Genomic DNA, 27,503 nt, shown 5'->3' on the forward strand with positions numbered 1-27,503 from the left:
TATGATAGTCAAAAGCAGATTTATTCTTATAGTTTAGTTTCAAAAACAAACAAACAAAAAAATCATCCAGTGGTTATGAGGAATCTAGGAAAACCTGTCCCAGTAATGCCAGCTTCGAGGTGAAGGGTTGACTAGGGCAGCTGAGAAGTGGGATTTTCTGCTTGGCAGACTTCTCCCTTGCCTGGTCATGGTTTTCAGGTGAGGAGGGTGTTTCTGGCCCTGCTGGGGGTTCCCATGGCCCAGAGCTCATCGTTTTTTTCTGAAATCTCGACCTATTTCGTTTGAGAGAGTAGAATTCCCTCATCAAATCTTCCACTTCCCACTGTTCTTCCTTCAGCCTCCGGCAACAGTGCAGGGCAGCAGGGTCGATGGGGTGGGCTTCTGTGTTGAAGATATAACCCCCAGCCCCCAGGATGCACTCCCCGTAGGGGGTTATCACTGCATCGAAGGTGGAGCCATTGTTGTGGATGAAGTTGGTCGGGTCAAACAGCAGGTAGAGGTATTTCACAGTCTCGGCCAGGAAGAAGGACTCCATCCGGTTGTCAAGCTTGTGGTCTCGCAGATCTTTGATCTGCCACGTAGGAGAGGGAAGCAAGTCAGAACAGCCTCAGAGTGCAGCAGAGAGGGTCAGGGGAGGTCCGTTAGGAATTCCTGCTCTGCCACTGAGTGGCCTGGAGCCTTTGGGAAGATCACTTAACTTTTCAGAGCTTTTCCCTTTTCCTAGCCGTCATCATCTCTCACCTGGGTTATCACAACTTTCAACTGGGCTTCCTGCTTCCATCCTTACTCTAATGTATATTTATATTGTCAGTCTTACCTGTCACTTCTCCACTGAAAACCCTCTGTTGATACCCCATTTCCCAAAGACTAAAATTCAAGCCCTTATCACGACCTACCATGTCCTTTGTGATGTGGCTCTGCTCCCTCCCTGACCTCATCTCTTCCCACTCTCTCCACCCCGCCTTTCTGTTCTGTGGACAAACACGCTGCCACCCTGGTTCTGTGCATTGGTGTTCTTTCAGCCCAGAGCGCTCTCCTTCAGACATCCTCCCAGCAAGCTCCTCTGCTTCCTTCAAGTCTTCGCTCAAATGCTGCCTCATCAGGACGGTCTTCCCTGGCTTCCCTATGTGACAATCTCCTATCCCATTTAACCCATCCTTTTGTGATTATAAACATTGATCTAGTCATCCCCTTTCATGCCGTAAAAATGTAGCATCATTTATTTAGCTATTCCTCCCTTCGTGGACATTAAGGTGGTTACCAAGTTTTTGCTCTTATAAGCAACCAATTAGGAATCTTTATGAAGAAAAAGTCATACTGAGCTTACAGTCAGGGATGAGTAAACATACTTGCTGCAAACATTTATATCAGATTCTCAGAACTAGTGATACATTTTCTTAAACAAAACTAAGTCTCAGTAGACATCTATTTTACACAAAAAAGTAACTCAAGTATGGACTTGATGTACCAAGAATTACGATTCTCTTGCCCTGTTTGCCAAAGGCCAAGGACTCAGATGCCTGTTCCCATGATCCACTTTGGAAGGGCTCCAAAGGGCTTCATTTTCATGGAAATAAGTCAAGAGTTCCTAAGGCCCCAGTGGGCTCATCCACTTTGGCTCTTCACAAAATACAACATATTAGAAACTAAAACATATCATTGCTTCACTTTTCCCCTACATATATAAGTCTTTTGTTTAAAAATATGTATCTGTTTTACTTAAAGGATATGATCACGTTATAAATTTTTGACAAAGAAAGGCTTTTTGTTTATTTTTGATTCCATACCCTAAAAAAACCACTGAAGGTGAATTTTCTTCCAGACTATTCTCTTACACATCTGGTTTTTACATGTCCGCAACCACTGTTTAATATTTATATCTTGCCTGCTTGGGTCCTCCAAGGGTGTGACATGGCTCTCACCCTTGACCCTTTCAATCCATTCTCCACAGAGCAGCAAGAGTGATCTTTCCAAAATACAAATCAGAGTATGCTACTACTCTGCTGTAAATCCTAACAAGGTTTCTCATTCCAGGCAGAACAAAATCCAAGCTCTTCCCCACAGCTCATACAAAGCCCAACGTGATCTAGCCCCTGCCTACCTCTGGGACTATATTTTCTCCACTTTCCTCCTTGCTCACGCCCTTCCAGTCACACTGGCCTTCTTTCTGTCTCCCAGATACACATTCACTGTTTTTCCTACTAAAATGTCAGCTCAGGGGCTTGGTCTTTCTTCATTGCTATAACCCTCAGCATCTGGCCCGTGAAAGACACTCAGTAAATATCTGTGAGACCAGGAGGGCTGTTTCATTAAGGATCCCCTGGTTTGCATTTAAGGCTGTGGGACACCGTACTTCCCTTCTAGAATCCATTTTATAGACCTTTTCATAGAACATTTCACAAAGTAGCCTATCCAGACAGCTAAAGGATCTCTGCAGCAGGGAGAATGCCAAGGGCATGGAGTCAAGTCCCCGGGAACTAATCCTAGCTCCACCTCTACCAGTGATGTGACCTTCAGCAAGGCTCCAACCTTCTGTTCTTCAGCCTCCCCATCTACAAAATGAAGGCACTGCTGACCTCTCTAAGGTCTCTTCTGGTGCTAATATACCAGAGGCTCTTCAGCAGCAGGGGGAGACATTTCCCAACTTTGGGGCCCATGGAAATACTTACTGTAGCAAATCCACACTCCACCTTGCTGATTTTTTCAATGGATTCCACAGCATCTCTTCCGAGTTCTAAGAGGGTGGGATCCCCCGTGGCACGGTAGAGGTACATTGCACTCTCAATAAGTTCTGCAAAGTTCAAAACAGACCTTCCTTACTAGTGGCTGAGCAGGAAAGTCTTGGGGCCCAAATGGAGCAGTAAGAAACTCTTCCCCCCATACCTTGCCCACAAGGCCCCAACTAGGAGGAACACAGGACAACTCACTCAGTGCTGAGTTTTCAGAGCCACTATACCCGAAGTCTGAAGCTTAGTGGAGACCAGCATTAAAATGGACCATGGATTCCCATCCCAAGGGAGATACAGACATCCAGGCTCTGGGATAGGGGAGATGGCAGAGGCTGCTGCCTATCTCCTAATATCTGTTCCCTCCTTCTTCCTTAGTAATAGAGTAGCTAATTTTATCCAAGCACATGGCTGCCTAGACTAACAACTATTCCCAGCAAGCAGGTGTGGGATTGAGGTCCCTGACACCAAACAGAACCATATAAAACCTGAAAATCAGAGAGAAGTAAATTTCTATTTTAATTAAGCCAGTACTTTTTCTCTGTCACTTACAGTCTAACCTAATCCTAAAACTTGAAAGAGTATGAGCCTGTCATTATAAGGCCCTTCCCAAGATGGGATAGACAACAAGATGAAGGTTAAGACATTCAAGAGTCAACCTTCAGGTCGGGGGTTATAGCTCAGTGGTAGAGCATGTACTTGGCATGCAGGAGGTCCTGAGTTCAATCCTCAGTGCCTCTGTTAAGGGAAAATAAAATAAAATAATTTTTTAAAAAGAGTCAACTTTCAATCTAGCAAAGATGCAGCCATCAGTTCATTGTGCCCAGAAGAACCGGAATGTGACCTTCAGACCTGGGCCCCATTGCAAGAATATTGGTCAACAGGAGTTGGTCCAGATGAGAATATTTATTCCAGAGAAAAGAAAACCCAGCAAAATGTGTTTGCTGCTTTCAGATACCTAGAGGGCTGTTATGGAAAAGAAAGATTTGACTTCTAGAGTAGGCCTCATGGGCAGAAGCTGTAACTCCATAGACTTTTCTCCTTCTTCATCTGTCTTTTCTCAGGGAGGAAAGATCTACTTTCCCCTGCCTATACCAACCTCTCCTCCTCATGTTCTACTTCCTGTTTCCTCTTGGGTCTTGATCAGCACTCTTCTCCGATTTCGATTTCTTATTTTTGGAGAAAAAAAATCTCTGCCTATGTCCCCAGTTTTCTCCTACTTCTCCCCTACTTTACCCCACAGGCCTCTAGACACTAGCTAATCTAACTGCTCATATTCAAAGACACGGATTTGGGGCACATTTATGAGATGAACACACTGTGCATGTCCAAAGACAGAAAAGGTGGAGCCCTCGTGGGAAGTCTCTCCTTATGCTTCTCACAGCTGGCAGGCTCAGTGCACCCAGGGCCAAGCGTCTTGTTTCTTGTTTTCTCTTCCTTACACTTGGGCCTACATGTGCTAGGAATTGCTTTAATTTCCTGTATATCTGGCCAACTCTCTTGAAGAGAGAGACAACCCAAGGTTTAGATTTGGACTTAGGGGGAAGTAAAGGCCCTCAGAGGCTTTTAGGCTAGGTTCTGTGTTCCAATACTGCTGATCAGATGCAGGTACCAGAGCATTAGGCACTGGCCGGTCTAACTATAGAACAGGACCGTTATCTCCCAGTCACTATTATTTTGGGGTAGGAAGGGTGACTGGCCTAAGGCATTACTGGATTCCTGGCTGTGGTGCTTACTTTCCACTGATGCCTTCCTGCCAGCCTATCCTGCAAACAGAACAGGTTGCCTCTGTAAGCAGTGAGCCTCCATCACTGGCAGTAACTGAACAAAGATTAGATAACCAGTTGGCAGGGCTATTACAGGGGGACTTCGATTAGAGGACCTCTCAGGTTCCCTCTACCCCTGAGAATGCACAAGCCTAAGTCTTTCTTACATTTAGTCCCAAACCTTGTCTTCATTTCATCTATTTGTAACACAGGATACAGTATCTTCTGAGCATTTTCTCTTTTTCAAAAAAAAAAAAAAAGCAGGGGAGGGTATAGCTCAAGTGGTAGAGCACATGCTTAGCATACACAAGGTCCTGGGTTCAATTCCCAGTACCTCTGTTAAAAAATAAATAAATAAAAACTTAATTACCTACCCACCTCAAAAAAAAAAAAAAAAAAAGAAATACCAAAAACGGCAGCCTCTAAGGAGTCAAAAGTGACTTGCTCTTTCCAGTTGTTACTTCCTCTTCTGTTCCTCCTCCAAGACTCCCACAACAATTACTTAGAGAAGGAAGGAAGTCGGGTAGAGGAGGGCAGAATGGGCAGAAACCACTAGAAGGCCCATCCCACAGCTAAAAGGCATTCAGGTGGGAAGAGTCTAAGACAATAATAACCTAACCTATTTAGGGGTAGGGGTGACCATGTGCTGAATAAGCTTCCTTCCTCCATCCCCCTTTCCCTTCCCCTCCTCACAGTGTTTAATTTTCCTTCAGTGAATCAGAAAATCAGAGCTGGAAAGGAACTTGGGAGATTTATCTAGTGTGTAGTCCCTTCCTTCTCGAAATCTTGACTTCTGACCTGCAAATGGGGAGGTGGACAAGAATGGATGATTCATTCCTGAAGTCCACTCCAAAGTTCCAACATTCATTCCACAGATGCATAATTTATCTAACCTGACCCAGTGATTTACGAAGTTTGCCTGCACGTCTGAAATCCTGATGGCAGGAACTCAAAAGGAGTCAACTTGGCTTTTTCCAGCTCACTCATTCATTCAAGTGTGAAAGAACATATGATGTAGTTAGGAGTACTGGGTTCCAGTCCCAGCTCCTACACTTAACAGCTGGCATTTCAACCTACTATGCTTCAGTTTGTTTCTCTGAAAATATGGGGATAAATAATTCCCAGCAGGAAAACCACCCAGAGCCACTGGAAGAAGGAGATGGGAAAAAAAGGATGTGTGGGCACCTGATAGACACAGAGCCTCATAGAAACATGAGGGTTTGGGGTTTGAAGAATCAGAGCCTGTGGGCTGGTGTTGGGTCAGAGATGCTGCTTACCTGGCCGAAGTGGGTAGCCTTCCCGCTTCTCCACTGTATATCCCTGAGGAATGTTGTAGAATTCTGGGAGCCCCCCAAACTGCTTCCATACAGTGTAGTAGTTGAGGAAAGTCCTCATGGCATTGTCAATGTCCCCAATGAGGCTCTGGAAAAGAGAAGTGGCTGTCAGGCAAACAGCCACCAGGGAGAAAACCCACATACAAAACCCTACATACACCCTCAGCGAAAAGAGGAAGCAAAGGCTTTGGAGCCAAAAAGACCTACGATCAATCCCTGAGCTGGCCGTTTACTCACTGTGCAGCCTCAGACCAGATACTTAACTTCTTTGAGCTTCATCTATAACATGCAAAATACAACATACATTTTACATTGTTTTGAGGGACAGAGGTTGTATACATAGCCCCTGCCCACCAGTACGTGCTTGGTCAATGCTGGCTACTAAAGTTTTTAAATAGGTAAGTCAGCCATCTGGTTCAAAATTCTAAGAAAGGAAAAAGGCTGACTGTATAAGTCTCACTCCCATCCTAACCCCAGTGGATAACCATTTTGTATTAGTTTGTAAACATAAGCAAAGATGTATGAGTATATGTTATTTCTCTCACATTAAATATAACTTATCAAATACACTGTTCTGTAGTTTCCTTTACTCATTTAACAATGTATCTTGATTTTTTTCCATGTAAGCACATAAAGTACTCCCTCCTCCTACTCATATAGTTGCACAGTATTCTATTGCTTGGACCATAATTTAATTAGTTCCCTATTGATAGCTAGTTGGCTTGTGTCCAATCTTTTGCTATTTGCTATAACAATCAATGCTGCAATAAATAACCCTGCACATACGTCACCTCAAACATATGTCAGGCGTATCTGTAAGATGAATTTCCAGAATTAGGATTGCTGAGTCAGAGGATATATGCATTTGTAATTTTACTAGTTGTTCCTAAGTAACTATTAATATAAACTCACAGGGAAACAGCTGTCTTCCTTGACATCTCCACTGGATGTCTCAGGGACAGAACAAACTTAACATTTCCCAAACAAAATTCTTAGTTCCCTGATTCTCCCACAAAGTTGCCTCCCTACTCTCATCTCTTTCCCTTGGCGGGAAATGGCACCATCTTCCAATGATTTACTCCGACCAGATACCTGGTGGCCATCCCTGACTCCTCCCTCTTCCCCCATCCCTACATCCATTCCATCAGCAACTCCTATCAATTCCCTCTGTGCAGCCTCAGGACTCTTCTCTCTTTATCTCCAGAGCCACCACTTGTACACTAACATCTTGCACTGGGATGACCTCAAAGGCCCCCTCACTGGTCCCACCACTTGTCTTCTCTAGCCCACTCTTCCCAAGATGGCCAGAGTAACTGCCTTCCTACATACTACAGACTTCAGTGGCTTTCCATGGGCTCAGAGTAAAGTCAAGACACCTCACCACGGCCCTCAAGGCCCTGTGCAATCTGATCACTGCAGACCTTCCAGTGACCAATCATTCCCTTCCCTAGACTGTGGCCATTCTGTTTTTCTGTCTGATAAACACCCTACTCTTTCCTGTTGCAGGACCTTCACACATCATATTTCCTTTGCCTGGAACATCATCCTCACCCCATTCTTCACATTTCAATTTGAGCATCACCACCTGAGAGGTCTTCTTGTCTAAAGCAGGTCCCCATCCAATAGTCTCTCTTTTAGCCTCTCATTTGTTTCCTTCATTGCAACTTATTATTTTATGAATTTGCCTAAGTTTTTCTTTGTGTCTCACTCTCTATAAACTTCATGAGGGCAGGGCCTGGAATACGGCAGGCACTCAAATGTTTGTTGAGTAAATGAACAAATTTAACATCTATAAGCCTCTTTTCTTCGTCTATGAAACAACGCTTACCTCGGTGTGTTGTGATGATTCTGTGTAAAATGCCTGGCACAGAAATCACTCTTCCATAAATATTTAATTTATCACCTTTATGTGCCAGACAGCCTGCTAGGCACTGAAGAGATAGCATTATTATAACCTCACAGAGAAATACCCCAGGACCCCTTCCCAAGCCAGGAAAAGTCCCACACACAGCACACAAATGCTGTGCAAATCAAGATGGCACAGGGTGATACATACATACAAAGGAATATTATTCAGCCTTAAAAAGAAGGAAATTCTGATACATGCTATAAGCATGAACCTTGAGGACATTACGCTAAATAAAATAAGCCAGTCATCAGAAGACAGAAGCTGTATGAGTCCACTTATAGAACTACCTAGAGTAATCAAAATCATAAAGATAGACAATATAATCGTGGTTGTCAGGGGCTGGGGAGAGAGAATGGGGAGTTTAGAAAGTACTGAATTTCAGTTTTACCAGATGAAAAGGGTTATAGGGGTGGATGGTGGTGCTGGATGCACGACAGTCTGAACATACTAAATGCCGTTGAACTGTACACTTAAAACGGCTAAGATGGTAAATTGTATATTATGTGTATTTTACCACCATAAATAAAAAGAGGAAAAAAATAAAATCATCCATTTTTTCTTCCATTATTGGGTATTTGGACCATTTCTAGTTTTTCTTTGTCATGAACTTTGCTGCTAGGAATATCTGTACACAGGCTATATCTTTCCTTCTTGAATCATTTCCCTGGGAACACTCACAGAAATGAAATTATGTAAAGTCGCAGGGTGTGAGGGTGTGATCAGTTCTATGGCTGGGTTGTACAATCAGGTTTTCCAAGAGGGATTTAGTCACAAATAGTTTTAAGGAGATAGATTTCCAGATCCTCAACTTTCCTAAAATGGATCTGCCTGAAAAGATGCTTGTAACACAAAGGCAGGCTATCCATTCTCACTGTCCCTTCCACAAGTGTCCTTCTAATGTTTTTACAAAAGCAAGGTGTACCCACTAACAACCTCCAACCTTACTGTGGAACATAATCTTGGGATATAAAAACTTCCTTGACCACTAATCTAGGTTAAATTTAAAGTATTAGTTTGGGTGTTGAGAAAAATGAATGGTTCTAACCACTGGGTAACAAATCCTTCTACAAATCAGATGGCTTTCAAGTCTTTGCTTTCAAGAAATTGAAAGAGGAACTGGTCAAGTTGTCAGCAGAGAGATCATTAAAAATAATTTTTGGTGACAGGTCATTGTGATTTTTTTAATCATATAAAGACTGATCATATAATATTGCCACCTTTGCAGGTCAAAAATGGTTGGATGCTGGCAATTTTACATGGTTCAATCTGTTAACTCAATGATTTCAAAGAACTAAATGATACTGCAATAATCAAATTCCTGCCATCTCCATCTACTTATTTCTGTGCATAGATTCCTCAGCACTTACAACTAAAGAAATTAAAAGCAGGAATAAAACTGATGCTTAACTGTGCCCCGTTTTAGCAATATGCATTATTCATGCACAAATACATGAGCTACTTAAAAATAAAAAAAGCCCCCAAAATCTTATTAAGGAATGCACTTCCAATAAAATTGCTTTCAGGTTTATAATTATCAAAAATTATAAGCTGTAAATGTTGGTTTAATCTTTACATACTAACTAATGATAAATAAATCCAGAAGAAAACAAATTTAATACTCAGAGCCTATGATCACAGGAAACTTTAAAATATTTTAAATTTCTATGTATGGACAAATTTTGTCACAGAAGCATACGATAGAGTGGTCAATAAAATGCTTTCAGCATAAAATATAATAATTAGGATAAAATCTCGTTGGAGTAGTAGAACAGAAATATGAGTTGGAGGAGAAAAAGGAATGGTATGCAACTATTAAAACTCATAAGATTAAAAACCTGCAAGGGACTCTATAATTTTTCAAAATTGTTTTAGGGGACACTGAAGCAATAAAATTTGAAGATCTTGGAAGGGTTGGACCAATATTTAATATTATCAACAACTTCCCTCTGAGCCTGTTTCCCCATCTGTAAAATGAGAGGGTTGGCTAAAAGTATACAATGGGGAACTAGTTAAATAAATGGCAGTATGTCTATTCCCTGGAATAAATGCAACTCTTTAAAAAAGTAAAATTGATCTATGTGTATCAATAAAGAATGAGCTCCAAGATATAATCAGTAAAAAAGAGCATAACTGGGACATTGTGCTGTACACCAGAAATTGGCACATTGTAATTGACTGCGCTTCAATTTAAAAAAAGAATAAAAATGCTCCTATTTATGTAAAGAAAAAAAGGGAGATAGAAATATATATATATATATTTTTATGTATATGGATTTCTGGAAAGATACACAAAAACTAGTACTAAGGGCTGGATCGGGAAGAGTATCTCAGGGTGGGGACTTGAGACTTATCTACCACTATATTCCTTTGTGTGCTTTAAATATTTACCACCATCTACATGTTAGTACTATCTCTTAAGATGAAAAAAAAAACTATTTTATAAAAATATTTTGCTACACTTAGGGGGCAGATGAGATGGGCTCCAAGATCCCTTCCAGCTGCAACTCTCTCAGACTGTGTAATAGAAAAACATGACGATTGGCAGGCAGGCAGCCCCAGCTGCTTTCACGCCATTTCTCAAGAATGAGGATGTGTGACAGAGATGTCCAGCGGAAAAATGGGTGTTGCCAATGGCTATTACTGCCCAGCCTGGAAAGACACTGTCTGCTTTATTTTAAGCAGTACAACATTTCATAGCAAACTGGAAGCTCAGTTTCTGACACCTTAAAGCTCCCCTTGGAAAATTCTGTTAGGCAGAAACTTAAATCTGCCTAATTCACTCTAAGCCTCTCTTCCATCCCCAAATCACCCCTCCAATAAAAGTACTCAAACAACCACAGTATCTTATTTGACTTGTACATCAGAATGAGCTTGCTTTGCCAGCCACCCTCTCTGACCACTCCTACCTGAAGACCAGGCCAGTAGGCCTCCAGAGACTGGAAGACCGGCATGGACACAGTCCCCTTGTACATCTGCACCCACAGGTACCAGTCATCAAAGCGGGTATAATTCCGAATGGCTTTGTTATACTCTGCAGTGGAGATAAGATAATGGACACATCAGTGATTAGGAAGATGAAAGGTAAGCTTTGACAACAGCAGCATAGACTTAAACTTTTGATGATCTAGCCTTGAGGTAGACTAGGATGCAAGGAGGCATAGAGGAAGGAGCACAGGTTCTGGTGTCAGACTTCCAGGCTCAAATTCCAGCTCCAGCTTTTACCACTTGCTAGCTGTGACTTTGGACAAGTTTTTCCCTCTTAAGCCTATCTTATTAACTATAAAGTGGGGAGACTAATGTTATATACCTCATGGGATTGTTCAGTCATTTATTCTCTCAACAATATTCACCAAGCACCTATTAGGTGCCAGGCATCTAAGGGGTGGCAAACAAGACAAAGTCTGGCCCTCAGGGAGCTGCCACTCTAGTGGGAACTTGAATTTAAAGCTCCCCCTCGACTGTAAATCCATGAGAGCTAGGACTTTATTTTGTTCACTGCAGAATCCCTAACATGAAGATCGTATGTAATAAACATGCACAATAAATATCTGAATGAACGAAGTACCAAATACACATGCAAATAAATAAGACAATCTCAAATAGTGTTGTAGGAATTAATGAAACAGTCCATGTTCAGTGCTTGGCACAGCCCTTGACACCTCAGTGGTATTCAATACATATTTGCTGAATAAATGAATGGTAGCTATAACTATTAGGTGCCCAACAACTTCTTAATATCATTATCACTAGTGTCTAAGGGCCTGGAGGGTAACATGTTTTTATTCAATAGGCATGAATCTACTAGCTACCTCGTGCGAAGCACTGTGGGAAACGCAAAGATTAATAAGGCCGGATGCAGCACTCAGCTGGTAGAACTGTCACTGTGATGACAGCTGACCGCAAGAAAGATGTTGATGGCCCTCAATTCTGAGGAAGGATCAAGCTATTTCTTGAGCAAAGTGATATTTAAGCTGAACCTTGAAGGGCGAGCAGAATTTGGACACAGAAAATTAGGAACAAAGGTGTTCTAGGCAAAGGAAACACCACATGCAATGGCCAGGAAATAAAAAATCCAGGGCTGCGCACTGAGAAGGCAGCACAGTTCTGTTGGCTCTTGCACAAAAGCATGAGGAGGTGCAGTGACATCCCGTGGGCAATGTAAGTCCATGGAGGCTCTGAATGCAGACTCAGGTATTCAGAACTGATTCTGTAGGTGCTTGGGAGCCACTGACAGTTTAGAAATAAACTACATGTTAACAGGAAAAACCATGGGGAGAGCCCCCTTGCCCTGCCCTTTTTACCTAGGAACATGGCCATGAGCTTCTTATCCTGAAGCAGGATCGCTCCTTTCACCAGATACTCAAAGTAGGAGTCCACGCCAGCCCCGATGCCCGCGTCCTGGGCCACCCACTTGCCAGTGAGCACATCGATGTGGTTGCCAACCTGGGAGAGAGACATGTGGTCCCAAAGGAGAGCCCAAGACCAAACAACCCTGACTGCCCTGATCTCCCCACACCCCTGACTGCCTCATGAGATGCAAGGCAGGAATCCCAGTGCTTCTTGGGAGATATGCAGGCTATGAGCATACAGGGCTGGGGGGCAAGTCTGGATCTTGGCCAGCTCGCCTACATATCTGTACAGCGGAGAAGCACCTCCTGCACATTTAAGAGGACTTAATTATACACACTGGTCAAAAAATGGAAAAAGAGCAATGACTTGGAGTGTTTATGACCTGTCTAGAGTGAGTGTGAACTGGGAGATGAGAACTTGCTGTTTTCACAATGTCTCAGACTTCTCAGCCCCCAGCATGTGACCCCAGTATATAAAGACACAAGACATACTTTATATATTTCCATAAATCAACGCTGGAAGGACACCTAAGAAACTGATAGATGGGTTGCTTGTAAGGAGAGGGACTGGGAAGCTGGGGGACAGGGCCTCACAGATGGCACTGGGTGCTTTTCTGTATCCCCTGACTTATGAACCACGTAAAACCATTTGAAAACAAATTTTAAGGATCTAAAAGAGGGGATATGTTTCCTATACAACTTAGACCCCAGTGGAAGCTGATAACTTCACCCGGTACTCACTCGATCAAAGAAACAGCTAATTGTTCTGTGTTGGTTTGGGTCCCCCCAGGGGCAGACCCTCAGCAAGGAAGACAGGAAGTAGCTGATTTGTAAGGTGAGTCCCTGTGGTAGAGGGGGGTGAAAGTGAGGCAGGGCGGGGAGGCAGCCCACAAAGCGGATGCCAACAGGCAAGTTACCATCATGGGAACTGCAGCTCCATCCCGCTGGGCAGCTCTAGGAGTCAGTGTAATGCACACGTCTCTGCATTGTCCCATCCGAGGGGCGGGAATTGGGGTGATTAGCCACCAAACTCCCATCAGTATCAGTCACTGAGAACTGCTCTGGGGTAGCATTAAGTCCTGGCACTTCCAGCCAAGAGCGGGCAGAGCAGGATCCAGGCACCAGAAAAGGCCAGTAAGCAAAGAGACATGGGGTTGATGGCAGTTGGCAGGCCAGTGTGCACAAAAAATGGTTAGGGCTGAGAAGATGTGAGCAGGGCAGCCATGAAGTCCACTGAGGTTCCAGTGCTTGGAAAAACACTGCCTGTGTTGGACTTACTGAGGGAGTGACTACAGGTCTTCAGAATGGCATCTTCTTAAGGAATATTCAAGCTCACATAGAACCAGACTTTGCATAAATACGCCTCCACTTGAATCACTTTCAGACAATGCTGTCTTTATCTGTCGTAATGACTCAGCAAGGAGGTCTTAATACGTCAGCGTGCCTGCTGAAGTAACTGTGGATCAGAAAGGTTGAGTGACTTGCCCAGGGTGATACAGTTTCAATGTAGTGAAGCCAGGGCTCAAATCCAGTTCTGACTAAATCTAGTGCTATTTCCTGGACAGCTTTGGCTCAGTTACTGTTAGTTTCACTGGATTATCCAGTTGAGGAGCTGAAACCCACCTTAGAGATCACCTGGCCCAAAGTGTGTTAAATTTCCATGGGTTAACAGGTTTGGAGAAAAAAGGGAAGCTCTGGGGTCAGATAAGTTCTTGAAATGTTGAGGTAAGCAAAGTTAAGTAGACGTAGTTATCATAGGATTTCATAACCTTTAACCTGCTTATGTTCATTTGGACTCTCCAGAAAAGGGATTCTAGATACAGTGTGGCCCAATATTGACCAGGAATCATTTTTCCATAGAACAACCATTCAGTGTTACTCAGAATTGGTTTTAAGAAATACAGTTTTATAAACAAAAAACAGTAAAAATGAGGGCCAGACAGGCTGACAATCTAAGGTCAGCGAGTGAGTCAGGGGCATGAAGCAGATGACCCACTTCCTAGAACTCAGAGAAGCTCAAGGAGTCAAAGCTTAACACAGCTCCCTTTCCTGCCAGAGGAAGTGCACTCAAGCTCTCCCCCACTCTGTGCCAAAGCATGAATTAGAGGCTTGGTCTACTTTCGGTGTCATGAGCCTAAGTCTTGGACCACTCCTGAGGTCATCCTTAGTTTCCTTTGGCTGGATTCCAACTTATTGCTCAGATCCCCAGGCCTCAAATGCAGGGGCCAAGGTGGTCCACTTGGCCAGACAGGAAGGATGGCAGCAGACTCACCAGCCCGATATCTGACCGGCTCTCCCAGAGGCGCATCAGAGCCACCCTGGCCACTTCTTCAAACACAGGGTCACCAGTGAGGCTGCTCAGGGTGGCAAATTCCACAATAAAGGTCCCGATTCCTGCCGTACAGGTGACAGGAGTCTCTCCTGGGTTCACGCCATGAAGCAGGTTCACCGTTCCATACGGCATGCCAGTGGGGGTCTGGAAGGCTGAACAATCGAAGAATTAAGAACCCAGACAGGAGCAGGGAGGTAGGGATGGCTGGACAGAGGCCCAAAGGCTGCAGCCTTGGCCAGCGCTTCCCTCTCTATCTTCTGAGTGATCTGCTAGAGACTGAGCCAGAGAAGGATAAATGTCACAACTGGAGGGCTTTTAGTGGCCACCTAATCCAGATGCCGCCAAAAACTGCTCCACGTGCCTTAGGCTCTTGCCTGTGGTGAGGAGGGAGGCAGTGGGCTACACTCTATGTTATCACTCTCTACACATGCTCACTTCAGCTAGAGCAGCTCTACTTTACTTATTTAATACAACGCCTTCAGAGGACAACTTTGTGTAAAGCAGATGGGCCATAAGCCACAGGCAGTAGTGCGGGCTGGTGTGACAATGAAGAAGCTGATCATTTTTTCATTCTAAGTGAAGTAAGCCAGAAAGAGAAAGAAAAATTCCATATGAGATCGCTCATATGTGGAATCCAAAAAACAAAAACAAAAACAAACAAACAAAAACAAAGCGTAAATACAGGACAGAAATAGACTCACAGACAGAGAATACAGGCTTGTGGTTACCAGGGGGGTGGAGGGTGGGAAGGGATAGACTGGGATTTCAAAATTGTAGAATAGATAAACAAGATTACACTGTATAGCACAGGGAAATATACACAAAATGTTATGATAACTCACAGAGAAAAAAATGTGACAATGAGTGTATATATGTCCATGAATGACTGAAAAATTGTGCTGAACACTGGAATTTGACACAACATTGTAAAATGATTATAAATCAATAAAAAATGTTAAAAAAAAGAATTTTTGAAACATTTGTTCAGTGTCCTTTTATTTATTTACTTTTATTTTTAATGAACGTACTGGAGATTGAACCCAGGACCTCATGCATGCTAAGCATACGCTCTACCACTGAGCTATACCCACTGCCTCCCTGCCCCATTCATATCTTTTTAAAACACCATTCCGACCAAATGAAACATATCTGCAGACCATAAACAGAGGAGCCAGTTTAAGATCTCTGCTCTAAAGAAAGAATTTTAGGGGTCGTGGTATTAAAGGGGAAAAAAAGGATATAAAACACTGGACTGCTGATAAAGTCCAATCCTCAGTTTACAGGTAGGAAAAGTCATGCTTATAAAGAGGTGACTCAAAGGTCACACAGAGAGAGCCAAATGGAGCTGGAAGGGGAATGACTGCCATGTGCCCACTCCTTTTCCCCTCCCACCCCTCCCCCCATAGGCCCAGGGCCCTGCCCACCCCACCCTAATGCCTCCCAGTTCAAGGCAAGGAACTTGCCAGAGGCAGAGATTTCCTCTCGAGCTGAAAGGTCAGACAACCCCAGAGCAACCAATGTGTCACCAAACTGTGAACAAGGTTGTCAAAACTTCCAAGAACCACAAGGTCCAGCAGGTTTACTGTAAGAGGAGAAACCTGCTATCCGGCAGACGTAAGTGGCAAGCAAGGAGAATTCAAGTCATGACCAAGGAGGGTTCAAAGGAATTGTTCAGGGAAGTCAGGCAGGGTTAAAAAGACAGAGAGTGACCAATCCTGTTTCTCAGCCTGGATGGTAGATACATTGCTGCCGGCTCCAACATGCATTTTTCAATATCTCTATTCTCAATACAAAAAAAAATTTTAATGACCAAAAAAAAACGAAGGGAGTGACTAGGCTGAGTTTCCTTTACGGACGAGTCACACCGGACATGATGTTTGTAGGGAGACATGCAGGCCATGAGAGAGATCAGAACCCAGCTTGCTCCAGTCTCCTCGGCTCTTCCCCAAGGATGAGAGGCAAGTACTGCGTGAAAGGGAGAAGGGAGATGGACAAGTGGCTGGTGGAAAGCACAAGGTGACGTGTTTGGGTGTGAATGGCTCTCAGAGCCTCCACCACACCCTGACGAGAACACAGTGTCCAACTGATGCAGCCGAGCCCAGCCACTGTCCCACTGGACAAACACTGAGGCTTGGTCTGCAGCCCTGGACACGGCTGAGCTACAAAACAAGTCGCTCTCATTTCAACTGTGTTTGAGATTCTCCAAGAATGTTTTTCTTTCTAATCTCATTTTATGCCTCCCCAAAGGGAGGCAGGAATTACAACACCCACTTGATAGACAGGGAAACTGACTGGGGGGAGGAAGGGTGGCTTGGTCAAAATATTGGCTGGCAGAGCTGAGTCTAGAACCTGAGGTTCCCAACGCTAGACCAAGGCTCTTCTCTGGAAGCCTTTTATTCCAGCCATATGTGGACCTGGGAGGAGGCAAAAGCACTCACTGAAATAAGGGCAAGAGCCTTCCACACGCCAGGCTGGCCTTCAGCCCTCCCTCCAAACAGTAATGAGGTCAGCTCATCCATCCTAGTTCAGCCCTCAAAATGCCCAGGATTCTTCTCCACATTGGATGCCTAGAGGTAGAAATACCAAGTTTCAGGTGAGAAACACCAGGAAATAAATAATTCAGCAATGTCACTCTTGTCTCCAGCAAGAGAAGCAGGACCTACTGGACTTCATCTCTGCCCCATCTTGGTGTGGGTCTTACCTGGGAGGAGTTTTCGGGCTGCCTCCTCAGCCATCCTCAGGAGAGGTCCAGAGCAGGGCCATCCGGCCTCCACTTCCACTCCAGCCTTCTTTGATAGCAGGTGAGCAGACAGAAGTCCTCCTACCACTACAGATGGTACAAAAGCCAAGCGTCAGAGTCCCAAAGACCTTCCCCTTGTGCAAATTAAACCTAAATGCTTTGTTCGGTGGCTCACTGGGAAGGGGCTAGAGCCACCTAGAGAAAGAATAGTCCTTAACACCCCAAATTGGTACAGTGCTAAGTTTACAAAGTTGTTTTTTTTTTCTTGGTGGGTCACAAAAACAATGGCTATCTTTTTTTTAGTCCCTACAGTACACCAGGCACTAGGTACTATCATGCCCTCTTCAGACGAAGATGCTGAGGTTCAGAGAGGTTGACTGACTTGCTCTGGATCATTCATCTAGTAGGTGGTAGAGCCAGGTCTGTCTGACTCCACTACACTTGGTCCCAAAGCCCATACTCATTGTATATACTTGGTCACTGTCCTCCAAGCCCCCCCAAGACCAAGGAAGGGAGAGGAGGATACTTACTACTTTCATTTTATTCATTTATCTATTTCAATATATTATGTAATATTTAGGACTTATAAAAAGACACAAAGGTTATATAGCTGGGAATATGGCCAAACAGATATCTCAAATGGTCCTCCTCCTGAAAAAAATTGGTGACCTTGAGCTTCAGTTTTCCCCTCCTCCTGATCAACGAGGAATAAGAGACAAAGGCAGGACCTACCCAAAGTGTGGAGTCTGATAAAAGATCCCTCCATAAAACTGGGATCTAGAAGAAGTACATACTCTGTGTAAGGTTGAATTAATGAAAAATTGTGCTCTACACTGGAATTTGACACAACATTGTAAAATGACTGTAACTCAATAAAAAAAAAGTTAAAAAAAAAACCCTACATACCTCCCTTAGTGTTCTGTAAGGAAAACTGCATGCCTCGAATCTTGCTGCCAAGCAAAGAAAAGAAAAGAAAAAAAAAATCTTCCCTAAGAATTAGTAACTACAAACTGTTACTCACTAAGTTTAGCAGACTGAATTCACACTGAGCAGTCTAGAAAACCTCAGACCTTTAGCATAAGGTGGTCTAGAACCTGAGGTTCCTAACGCTCAGACCAAGGCTCTTCTCTGGAAGCCTTTTATTCCAGCCATATGTGGGCCTGGGAGGAGCCTTCAGCCACATGGCAGTAGTAAATAAAATACGTAATTGGAAAAACTCACATTCGACCTAGGCCTCAAAGAACCCCACAGAAAAAGTCTAGGCAATAAGCGTACATTAAAATATAAATAGATCATGAAACATATACAGAAACAAAGCATTATGGGTAAGGGCCAGCAGAAAAAACAGCAAGACAAGACTTCAGATATTGGAATTATCAGACACAGAATACAAAATAAGTACGTGTAATATGTTTAAAGAAATAAAAGAAAGGTTGGAATACATGAGTAAGTAGCAAGAAATTATAAAAGTGATCAAGCCTATTTATAAATTAAATATATAATAATTTATACATTTCTAAAAATTAATTATATAATAATTTCTAAAAATTAAATATATAATAATTAAATTTTTTTAAATTTAAAATTATATAGATAGATTTAACAGCAGATAAGATATACCTGAAGAGAGGATTTGTGGGCTTGAAGACAAGCTCAAAAAAATTATTCAAAATGAAACACAGAGAGACAAAATGCTTTAAAAAAAATACAGAAGGGACTTGGAAGATACAGTAAGAAGGTATTATACATTTCTAATTGGAGTTCTAAAAACAGAAGAGGGAAAAATGGGGGACAGGCAATATTTAAAGAGAAAATAGTCCAGAATTTTCTAAAACTAATGAATATACCAAATCTTAGATCCAGGAATCCCAAGCAAAATAATAAAGAGAAATCCACATTTATGTATATAAAATGATAAAAATGCAGACCACCACAGGCAAAAAAGCAGTCAGAGTCCATGTAATAGTGACTGTTAAAGCTGAGTGATGGGTACACCCAGTTCATTATACTGTTTTATCTAGTTTTTTGTATTTTTGAAATTTTCCAAACTTCAAAAAGTTTCCAAAACTTTAAAAAGTTTTTAAAAAGAGGGGGCAGTCAGAGTGAAAAGAAAAAAAAAACAAATTATCTACAAAGAAATAACAATTGGACAGATTACTTCTCAACAATGACAATAAGACCAGAAAACAATAGAAAAATTTCTTCAACATACTAGGACCAAAAAACCATCCACTGGGAGGTGGGAAGGCACTGGGATTTCAAAACGTAGAATAGATAAACAAGATTGTACTGTGTAGCACAGGGAAATATATACAGGATCTTGTGGTGCTCACAGCGAAAAAGAATGTGACAATGAATGTACATATATTCGTGTATAACTGAAAAATTGTGCTCTACACTGGAACTTGACAAAACATTGTAAAATGACTATAACTCAACAAAAAATGTTTATATATAAAAAAAATCATCCGCCAGGAGCCATATGCCCTGCAAAAATATCCCCAGAGACCAAACAAAAGCAATGAGATAAAGACATTTTCATACAAACAAAGCTAGGAAAGTTTGCCAAGAACACACCTGCACTAAAGGACATTCTAAAGGAAATACTTCAGGTGGAAGGAAGGGGATCACAGGTATAAGGTCTGAGACACAAGAAGAAAAGATGGTCCAAAAAGTGGTAAATATATGAGTAAATCTAAAACTTCAACTATACAGATCAACAATAATGTATGGATGGCTTAAAACAAATAATTAAAATATGTAGCTATAGCATACAGGTAAGGGTATCCTCAGAGCCAGGTTTTGTACTATTCAGGAGGAGGATAATTTTTCATTAATTTTAAACTTCGTTACGCTTGTTGAATTTTCTAGGAGAACTATTTAATCAGCTAGATACTGTGTGTAATTTCTAAGTTAGTAAGAGGAAAATGGAATAAGAGAATATGGAGTCAATCTAAAGAAGGCATAAAAAAGAGAAAAAGGACCTAGAGGAGATCAGACAAACAGCACAAAGTAGTACCATAGAAATGAATGCAAATACATCAATAATTTCACTAAATGTAAATGGATTAAATGCTTCAATTAAAAGAGAATTATCAGAATGGATAAACAAAATATAGTATGTAAATTACAAAAGATACATTTAATCATAAACATACAGGAAGACTGAAAATAAAAGAGAAGTAAAAGACACTCTGGGCGAATGTCAACCAAAAGAAAGCTGATATATATTCATATTAGAAGCAAAGGTATAAAGACAACCTTAATTTATAGACGAGAAATCAGGCTCAGAAGTTCTCTGACACAGCAATGAGCATGGCCTCAAACTCTGGTCTGATTCCTAAACCAGGATTTCATACTGCTGTCCCTCTGCTCCCTAGTCTTTTTTATTATTTTTATTATTATTTGTCACATAACAGTAATAGAATCATTGCAAATAACATACAAAATAAAGATGATCAAAATAAGGAGAAAAAAATGTAACTCTGCCATCCAGAGGTAACAGCTGTTAAGTCACTGGTGGTCTAGAAGCTCACTGAAAATAAGAGTTGTGCTAGCTTTGTAAGAATCATTGGGGATCTGCTAAAATACTGGTCCTAGACCCAACCCAGAGATCCCAATTCATTGGATTTAGAGTGGAGTCTAGACATGTGAACTTTTTAAAAGGTCCCAAGTAGTTCCGATGCGCAGCCAGGTTTGGAAATTAACACTGTAGACTTGCACTGTGTAAAACAGTAATACAGTAATCATTAACCACTTGTCACTATTTAAAATTAAATTCATTAAAATAAAATGAAATGAAAAATTCAGCTCTTCAGTTACAGGAGACATATTTCAAATGTTCAATAGCCACATGTGGCTAGTGGCTACTGTACTGGACAACACAGATATAAAACATTTCCACCATCAGCGCAGAAAGTCCTATCAGCAGTAAGCTCCAAGAAGGCAAGAATTACCTCTTTCTTGCTCGTGGCTGAATGCCTAATACCAAATATATGTTAAATACGTGAGTAATTTTGGCAAATTTCTCTTCAATCTTTTCTCTGTCCCCTGCTCACTTTCATGTCTGAAACAGATGAGCGATCCCAAGACCTCCCACTCCACCTTTCAGGAGGGAAGAAGAGCCCTGTCAGTCTGGTTTGAGCCAAGTGCCCTGGTAGGGCTGGCCCTTAAGATCCTATTTACCATCTCTTGGCTTACACAGAAGCCAAAATTCCACATTCTCCTTTCTTCCAAGGGCCGTAGAAGGCAGTCCTCACCTCGGATGTTGGTTTCAAACACAGAGGCGTTCACATCAATATCAAAGTCCACGTTGTCCTGGAGCACTTCAACCACTCTTTGGAATTCTGAGACATTCCCCAAAATCTGGAGGAAAGAGAAACCTGACAGTGAGGCTCTCAGGCTTGTAGACATTGAAGATGCCAGATTCAGACTCTAGGACCCTATCTCATGTGACTCTCACTTATTTAACATAAGATTTGCAGTTTCTGTTCTAGGACTAATGATAATAGGAGAAAACACTGAGAGTTAGTAATCATTCAGATTCAATAACAAGAGACTGGTTAAGGAAATTCTTCGGTACCAATTTAAGAATCCTTATGGACTTATATAAATGGAAATAATATAAGGAGCGTAGACCACATAAGGAAATCTTAGTTTGACATTTTCAGTGGGTATCTGTTGTTTTTAATCTTGTCACATTCATCCTTGTGGAAAATACTACAGGTTGGTTGGACCAATACTGATTTACAAATCCTTCTCAGAAGGTAGCTTGTAGCTTCCAGCCATCAAGACTAGAAATCCAGATACTTGTTTTCTCAGCCTTCTTTGTTGCTAGAGGTGATTGTATAACCAGCAAATTCTGAGCCTTGAGAAGTCTACTGGGGGCACTTCTCAGAAAGCTTCTGTTTCCCTAATAAAAAGGGACAAGGCACAGCTGGCATGGCTTTTACTCTTGGACCATGAGGTACAAGCATGAGAATGAAAGTCAATATACTAGTGATGGTAGAATGGAAGGATACAAAGAGCTTGGGTCCCTGATGGCACAGTTGAGCAGCTGACCCAGTGCTAAAGATTACCTTCCAATTCTCTTTTACTTGAGAAAATTACTTTTTGTTTAAACCATGAGCCAAATGCAATCCTAATACCTTTTATTCTGACAATAGTGCCCTTACTTTTCCTTGAGGAATCACCCTTCTTCTACAGTTACTCTTGGAATGAGAAGAAGCTGACTCTATCCCTTCAGCTCCAAGTATGGGCATTTCACCTGGACCAGCCAGCATTCTATATCCCTTGGCCACGTGATGGGTTCAGGGATAGATGTGTGACCCAAGCCAGACCAATAAGACTCAGTCCCTGGAATTAATAGAAAAGGACTAATCCTCTCCACACACAGGTTACTAAGTAAGTGGAATGTAAGTCTGGAGTTACTGTTGACTACCCTGCCAGCTTACAGAGAGCCTGAGAATACAGCCAGCAAAGAAGGCAGAAATAAGAGACAGAAAAAGAGATTCCTAATGACACTGTTTATCTGGAACCAGCTAGGACTCAGGCCAGTCTTTATCTAGACTTTTTAGTTATCTGACTCAGTAAATTTTCTTCCTGTCTAAATCAGTTTGATTTGAGTCTCTGTCACTTGCAACCAAAATAATCCTATCTCAGCATTCAAGGACCTCTGATTTAGACCCAATCTATCATTCTGACCACCTTTCTCATTGTTCAACTACCCTAGTCTCATTCAATTCAGCAAAACTGGACCTGTTATTCCCTGATGTTCTGCCTTCAGGTGTGCTGTTCCTTCTACCAGAAATCACACCTTGTATCTTCCCATTTCCAAAACCAACCTATTGTCTGAATGTCACCTTCTCTAGGAAGCCTTTGATTCCTCCAGCTGAAATTGACCTCCTCTTCCTTTCAAAGACTCCAGTAAGTTTATCCCCACAACTCTTAGGGCATCTATTTCTTACCACATGTCAAGAATCTCTGCATGCAGGAGCCTCACTCACTCCGGCATTCCCCCAGAGTGCTGAGTGCAGTCCATGAAGCAATTACTCACAAAATGTTTGCTGAATGATTATATGAATCTTTCTCCACATTGCAGCCAGAGATCTTCTCAAAACAGAAATCTCATCATTTCCTGACCTCTACTTGAGTAATCCCAGTGGCCTTCCATTGCCCTCAAATTAATGATCCAAATCCTTCACATAGTGAACAAAGACTTGCATCATCTGATCCCTCTCTATCCCTCCAGCTCCACTTTGCTTCTTCCTTTTCCTTCTCCACATTCCAGCCAAACTGGCCTTCCTTTAACTCACTGCACTTGCCACACTCTCTCCTGCCACAAGGACTTTGCACACACAGGCTGTTCCCTCTGCCTGGCCACTTTTTCCACCGCTGCTTCCTAAGTCAACACTCACTTCTCCTTCAGATCCCAACTTAAGTATCATTTCACTACTTTAGGAAAGTCTTTCCTGACCTCCTCACTCTAGGTCGGTTCACAGAACCATGTTCCTTTCTGACACGGCACTCACCTCAATCTGTAATTATATATTCTTTAGGGTCATTCTTTGTTGCCCTCACTTAAATCATAAACTCCAGGAAAGCAGGGACCATGTCTGCTTAAACTCACCATTATAACTCCAGAGCTTAGCCCTGTGCTTGGTACACAGTTGGCCCTCAACAATAAATAAATATTTGATGGATAGATAACATACAAATTAAGCCTAAAAAAAAGCAGCTAAATTATATCTATAGAGTGATCACAAAACTATCATGTAAATACTATAAAAATGAGTAGGGGTGACAGAGAACCAGAAATAGTGAAATAGGGGGAAAGGTATGAAAATCTTTCTTGTGGTCTTTTTAAGGATGATGGTTAAAGCTTGGAATCATACAGAACTGGGTTCAAGTCCTAGCCCTGCCGTTTAATAACTGTGCACCCCAGCCAAACCATTCCCCTTTTCTATAGCATCAGATTTCTCAGCTGCAAAAAGAGATAAGGTACTTATCTCATGGGGTTGTTGGAAGCAATAAACAAGATAACACATGTAAAGTGCTTAGCACAAGCCCTACATGTAACACACTAACTGGTTACTGTCAGCATTTTTATTACTGAATGTGACCATTAGAATGTAAGACTCTGAAAACAAAGACGGTATCAAAGCTTCTGTATCCCCCACAGAGTTATACAGGCTCATCACAGTTCTGTGTTTATAACAGGTCCTCTAGAAACATTTGCTGCATAAATGAATCTGAATAAGTTGGAATTCATCATTTTCCTCTAGCTGGGCATCCAGAACCCGATGGTTCTAGAATCATAAGATGAAAAATAATAGGGCTAGGTGAAGAACTCATTTTTCACCCACAGTCAAGCTGCCAAAAGAGGAAGGATGTTGGTTATGCAATGTTGGAGAAAAAAGGAATAGACGAGACACTTACCAGCAAGGTGTCCAGAGCATCAATTAGAGTCAAGGAAAAACTGTGAAAGGACAAAAAAATCCCAGCTGCTTAGTAAGAAAATCAAACATCAAAAACTAAGGCTGCCCCAGATCAGACACTCCAAAAACTAACAAGAAAGGCACAGCAATATCTCTGCCAGTCCTACTGGCAGTCACAACAGAGAAGCCAGTGAAAATTGCTGGGAAACTCTGACCCATTTAAGGCACCTGGGAGGTGGGCTGCTGTGGCTGACTGTAGTTGAATATATCACCTACCTTCTCTGGCATTCTCCTCTGCCATAGGGAGGCACTATAAGATTGTACCTCAGAGCACAGGAATTTCCACATGTAGGAATTTATCTCACAGTGTGCAGAACTGTATGCTTGAGAACGCTCATGGCAATATTGTATTTAGAACAGCAAAAAGCCAGAAATAACCCAAATGTACTCCAGTTGAAGAGTGATTAACTAAACTGTAATACATTCAAACAGTGCAAAACAATGAGGTTGTCAAAAAGGTTGTTATCAAGAGTTCTGTGTGCTAATGTGAAGATACTTAAATTACACAATTAAATGAAAATGACAAGGTACAGAAGAGGCTGTGTCATATGTTTCTAATGGTATCTTCAAAAAGAGACATAGACAGAAAGCAGATTAGTAGTTTTTTGGCTCAGTGGTGGCGGAGGAATTAACTATAAAGAGCCACAAGGGAACTTTTTAGGGTTACAGAAATGTTCTCTACCTTGACTGTGACAGTGGTTACTATACACTTTAAATGGGTGCATTTTATGTAAGTTACACCTTTAAGAAGTTAACTTAAAAACACACACATATACATACCTATATGATCATATAAACCAAAAGTATTTCTGGAAGGATATACAAGAAAGTTAACAGGAGTTGGAGTTCTAGGGCATGAGAGATATTTATTTTTTTTATTATATGACATTCACTGCTTGAATTTGCCATTTGCTTGTATTACTTTTTTCAACTAAAAAACCAAAAGCCAGCACAAATTTTGTCTAGTTTACTTCTCTAGTCCTTAACATATTCATTTGTAAAACAGAAATAACAGCACTTAACTCCTGGGGGTGCTAATTAAATGAGATGACACGAGTAAAATGGTTAGCACAGTGTTTAATCAATGTCATCTTCAGCTAAATGCAGATTCCTCCCTCACTCAGCAAGGAATAAGACAGAGCATCCTATCTCTCACATATTTTTATTCTAGTGGAAGTAAGAAAGACAAACTAACAGACAAGTGAAATGATAGTATCAGAGAGTGAGAAGTGCCAGGAATAAAACAGGTCATTTGTGAGAGTGACCTGTTGGGGTTGGATAGTTAGGGGAACTGATGCTGAGGTGACATTTTGAGCTGAGATCTCAAGAAGCAGTCAGGGATGTGAGGGGGAAGTGTGTTTCAGTTACACTAACAAAGGCTCTGAAGTTTCCTGTTTGGGAGAGTTACATCCCCTCCTGGGCCTGTTTGCCCACTTATAACATGAAGGGGTTGGGTCTTCTGACTTCTTGAAGCCCTTCCACATATCCTAGACTCCAAGGATTTGCCCAGATCCCAACAGCTGATGCTTGTTACTGTTACGGCGGAAGCCCAGAGGTCCAGCCCACCAGGCTACCCCAGGCTTTTTCCACGATGGGATCCAACTTTCCAGGAGGCTGGGTGGATCCTGGTGTTGCTAGCCTGAATTGGAAAGAACGCGATCTCACCCTGGCTATGAGCTTTTCCGGAAACGGTAAGGAGACCATGAAGCCATCAACCCCAGCAGACCCGCCCGCCTAGGACCGGACGGCCAGATCAAGGCCACCCCCTTGTTCCTCCCCTTGCACTACCTGCCCCAGGTATCGTGCCCGTCACAGGTGAGAGGTCGCAGTTCGTCGTAGGGAAAGGCATTCTCCAGGTAGCTGTCGTAGGCGTGGTAGAACATGGCTTTAACTCGCTCCCTGGGGCGGAGTACGAGAAATAAGGCAGGGACCACCAAACGAAACGAGACAGGAGAAAAGAAAAAAAAATTAGGCGGAAAATGGCAATCAGCACCTGATTTCTGCCGGGAGCCCAGTGGCGGGGTCCAAACAGGTCAGGATGGGGGTCCTGGGATGGAAGGAAAGGGAAGGGACCGGGTCTGCGCTTCCCATTCCCCAACTACGGGAAGTTGGGAGCCTGGCCCCCTTCACCTGTAGTGGGCGGGGTCGGGCGCGGTGCCATCGGGGCCCGGTGCACCATGGTGCGGGGGCAGCAGCACGCACAGGAGGCCAAACGGGACGAGCAGCCGGAAAGGCATAGAGTTCGTGTACTGTCAGCGCAGCCGCCGCCGCAGCAGCCACAACCCCCAGCTCATCCTGGGAACCTCTGCTGGTTCTTCCGGGAATTCGCGCCATGGCGCATGCGCGCTGATGAATCAACCACTCACTTCCGGACTACAAGCCCCAGTGTGCAATGGACGGCGGAACCCAAACTAGGAGCATGTGGGGTATATAGTCGGTGAAGCTGAGATCAACGTGTCTTAAAGACAGTGGTATTACAGATACTAGTATTAATTAATGTCTTAGCAACAACATTTTTTAAGTTTTTATTTTTATTTAATTATTTTTTATTAAAGTGTAGTTGATATACAATATTATATGTTACAGGTGTATTGTATAGTAATTCTGGTTTTAAAGGTTATACATTTACGGTTACTATAAAATACTGGCTATTTTCTCTGTATTGTACAATGCATCCTTGTGATTTGTTTATTTTATACATAATAGTTTGTACCTCTTAAGCCTCTGCCCCTATCTTGCCCCTTCCCCCTTCCCTCTCCCCACTGGTAACCATTAGTTTGTTCTATTTATCTGTGAGTCTGTTTCTTTTTGTTATATTGACTAGTTTGTTGTATTTGGGGGGAGAGGGGAG

General features: G+C 42.4%; 1 protein-coding gene across 4 annotated transcripts; it reads right to left on the reverse strand.

Moving 5' to 3' along the window:
- On the reverse strand, positions 1-26,967 carry EDEM2 (ER degradation enhancing alpha-mannosidase like protein 2). 4 transcript variants are annotated; one of them, XM_072944099.1, is made up of 12 exons: positions 26,783-26,965; positions 26,441-26,551; positions 24,594-24,633; positions 21,382-21,521; positions 18,063-18,106; positions 17,118-17,243; positions 14,357-14,568; positions 12,037-12,178; positions 10,642-10,766; positions 5,770-5,914; positions 2,670-2,791; positions 1-571 (listed from the first exon to the last, which is right to left on the reverse strand). In XM_072944099.1, exons 1-12 carry the CDS (start codon positions 26,887-26,889, stop codon positions 74-76), a joined length of 1,812 nt encoding a protein of 603 aa, XP_072800200.1. In that variant the 5' UTR covers positions 26,890-26,965; the 3' UTR covers positions 1-73. The 4 variants fall into 4 exon arrangements, with proteins under 4 accessions (XP_072800200.1, XP_072800201.1, XP_006202680.1 ...); XM_072944100.1 differs by lacking the exon at positions 26,783-26,965 and adding an exon at positions 26,646-26,774; XM_006202618.3 differs by lacking the exon at positions 18,063-18,106 and having other exon boundaries at positions 21,416-21,521; positions 26,783-26,967.
- Positions 26,968-27,503: the final 536 nt, after the last annotated feature.

This window comes from Vicugna pacos, chromosome 19, assembly GCF_048564905.1.
Source record: "Vicugna pacos chromosome 19, VicPac4, whole genome shotgun sequence".
Lineage (NCBI taxonomy): Eukaryota > Metazoa > Chordata > Mammalia > Artiodactyla > Camelidae > Vicugna > Vicugna pacos.

Excerpts from the sequence above, each read along its gene's own strand:
- EDEM2 (XM_072944099.1), bottom strand. The coding sequence starts at position 26,889 with ATGCCTTTCCGGCTGCTCGTCCCGTTTGGCCTCCTGTGCGTGCTGCTG. Across the intron at positions 24,634-26,440 it reads GGGCACGATACCTGGGGCAG|TTTTTCCTTGACTCTAATTG; the intron begins GTAGTGCAAGGG and ends GTCCTTTCACAG. Across the intron at positions 12,179-14,356 it reads GCCGGTCAGATATCGGGCTG|GTTGGCAACCACATCGATGT; the intron begins GTGAGTCTGCTG and ends TCTCTCTCCCAG.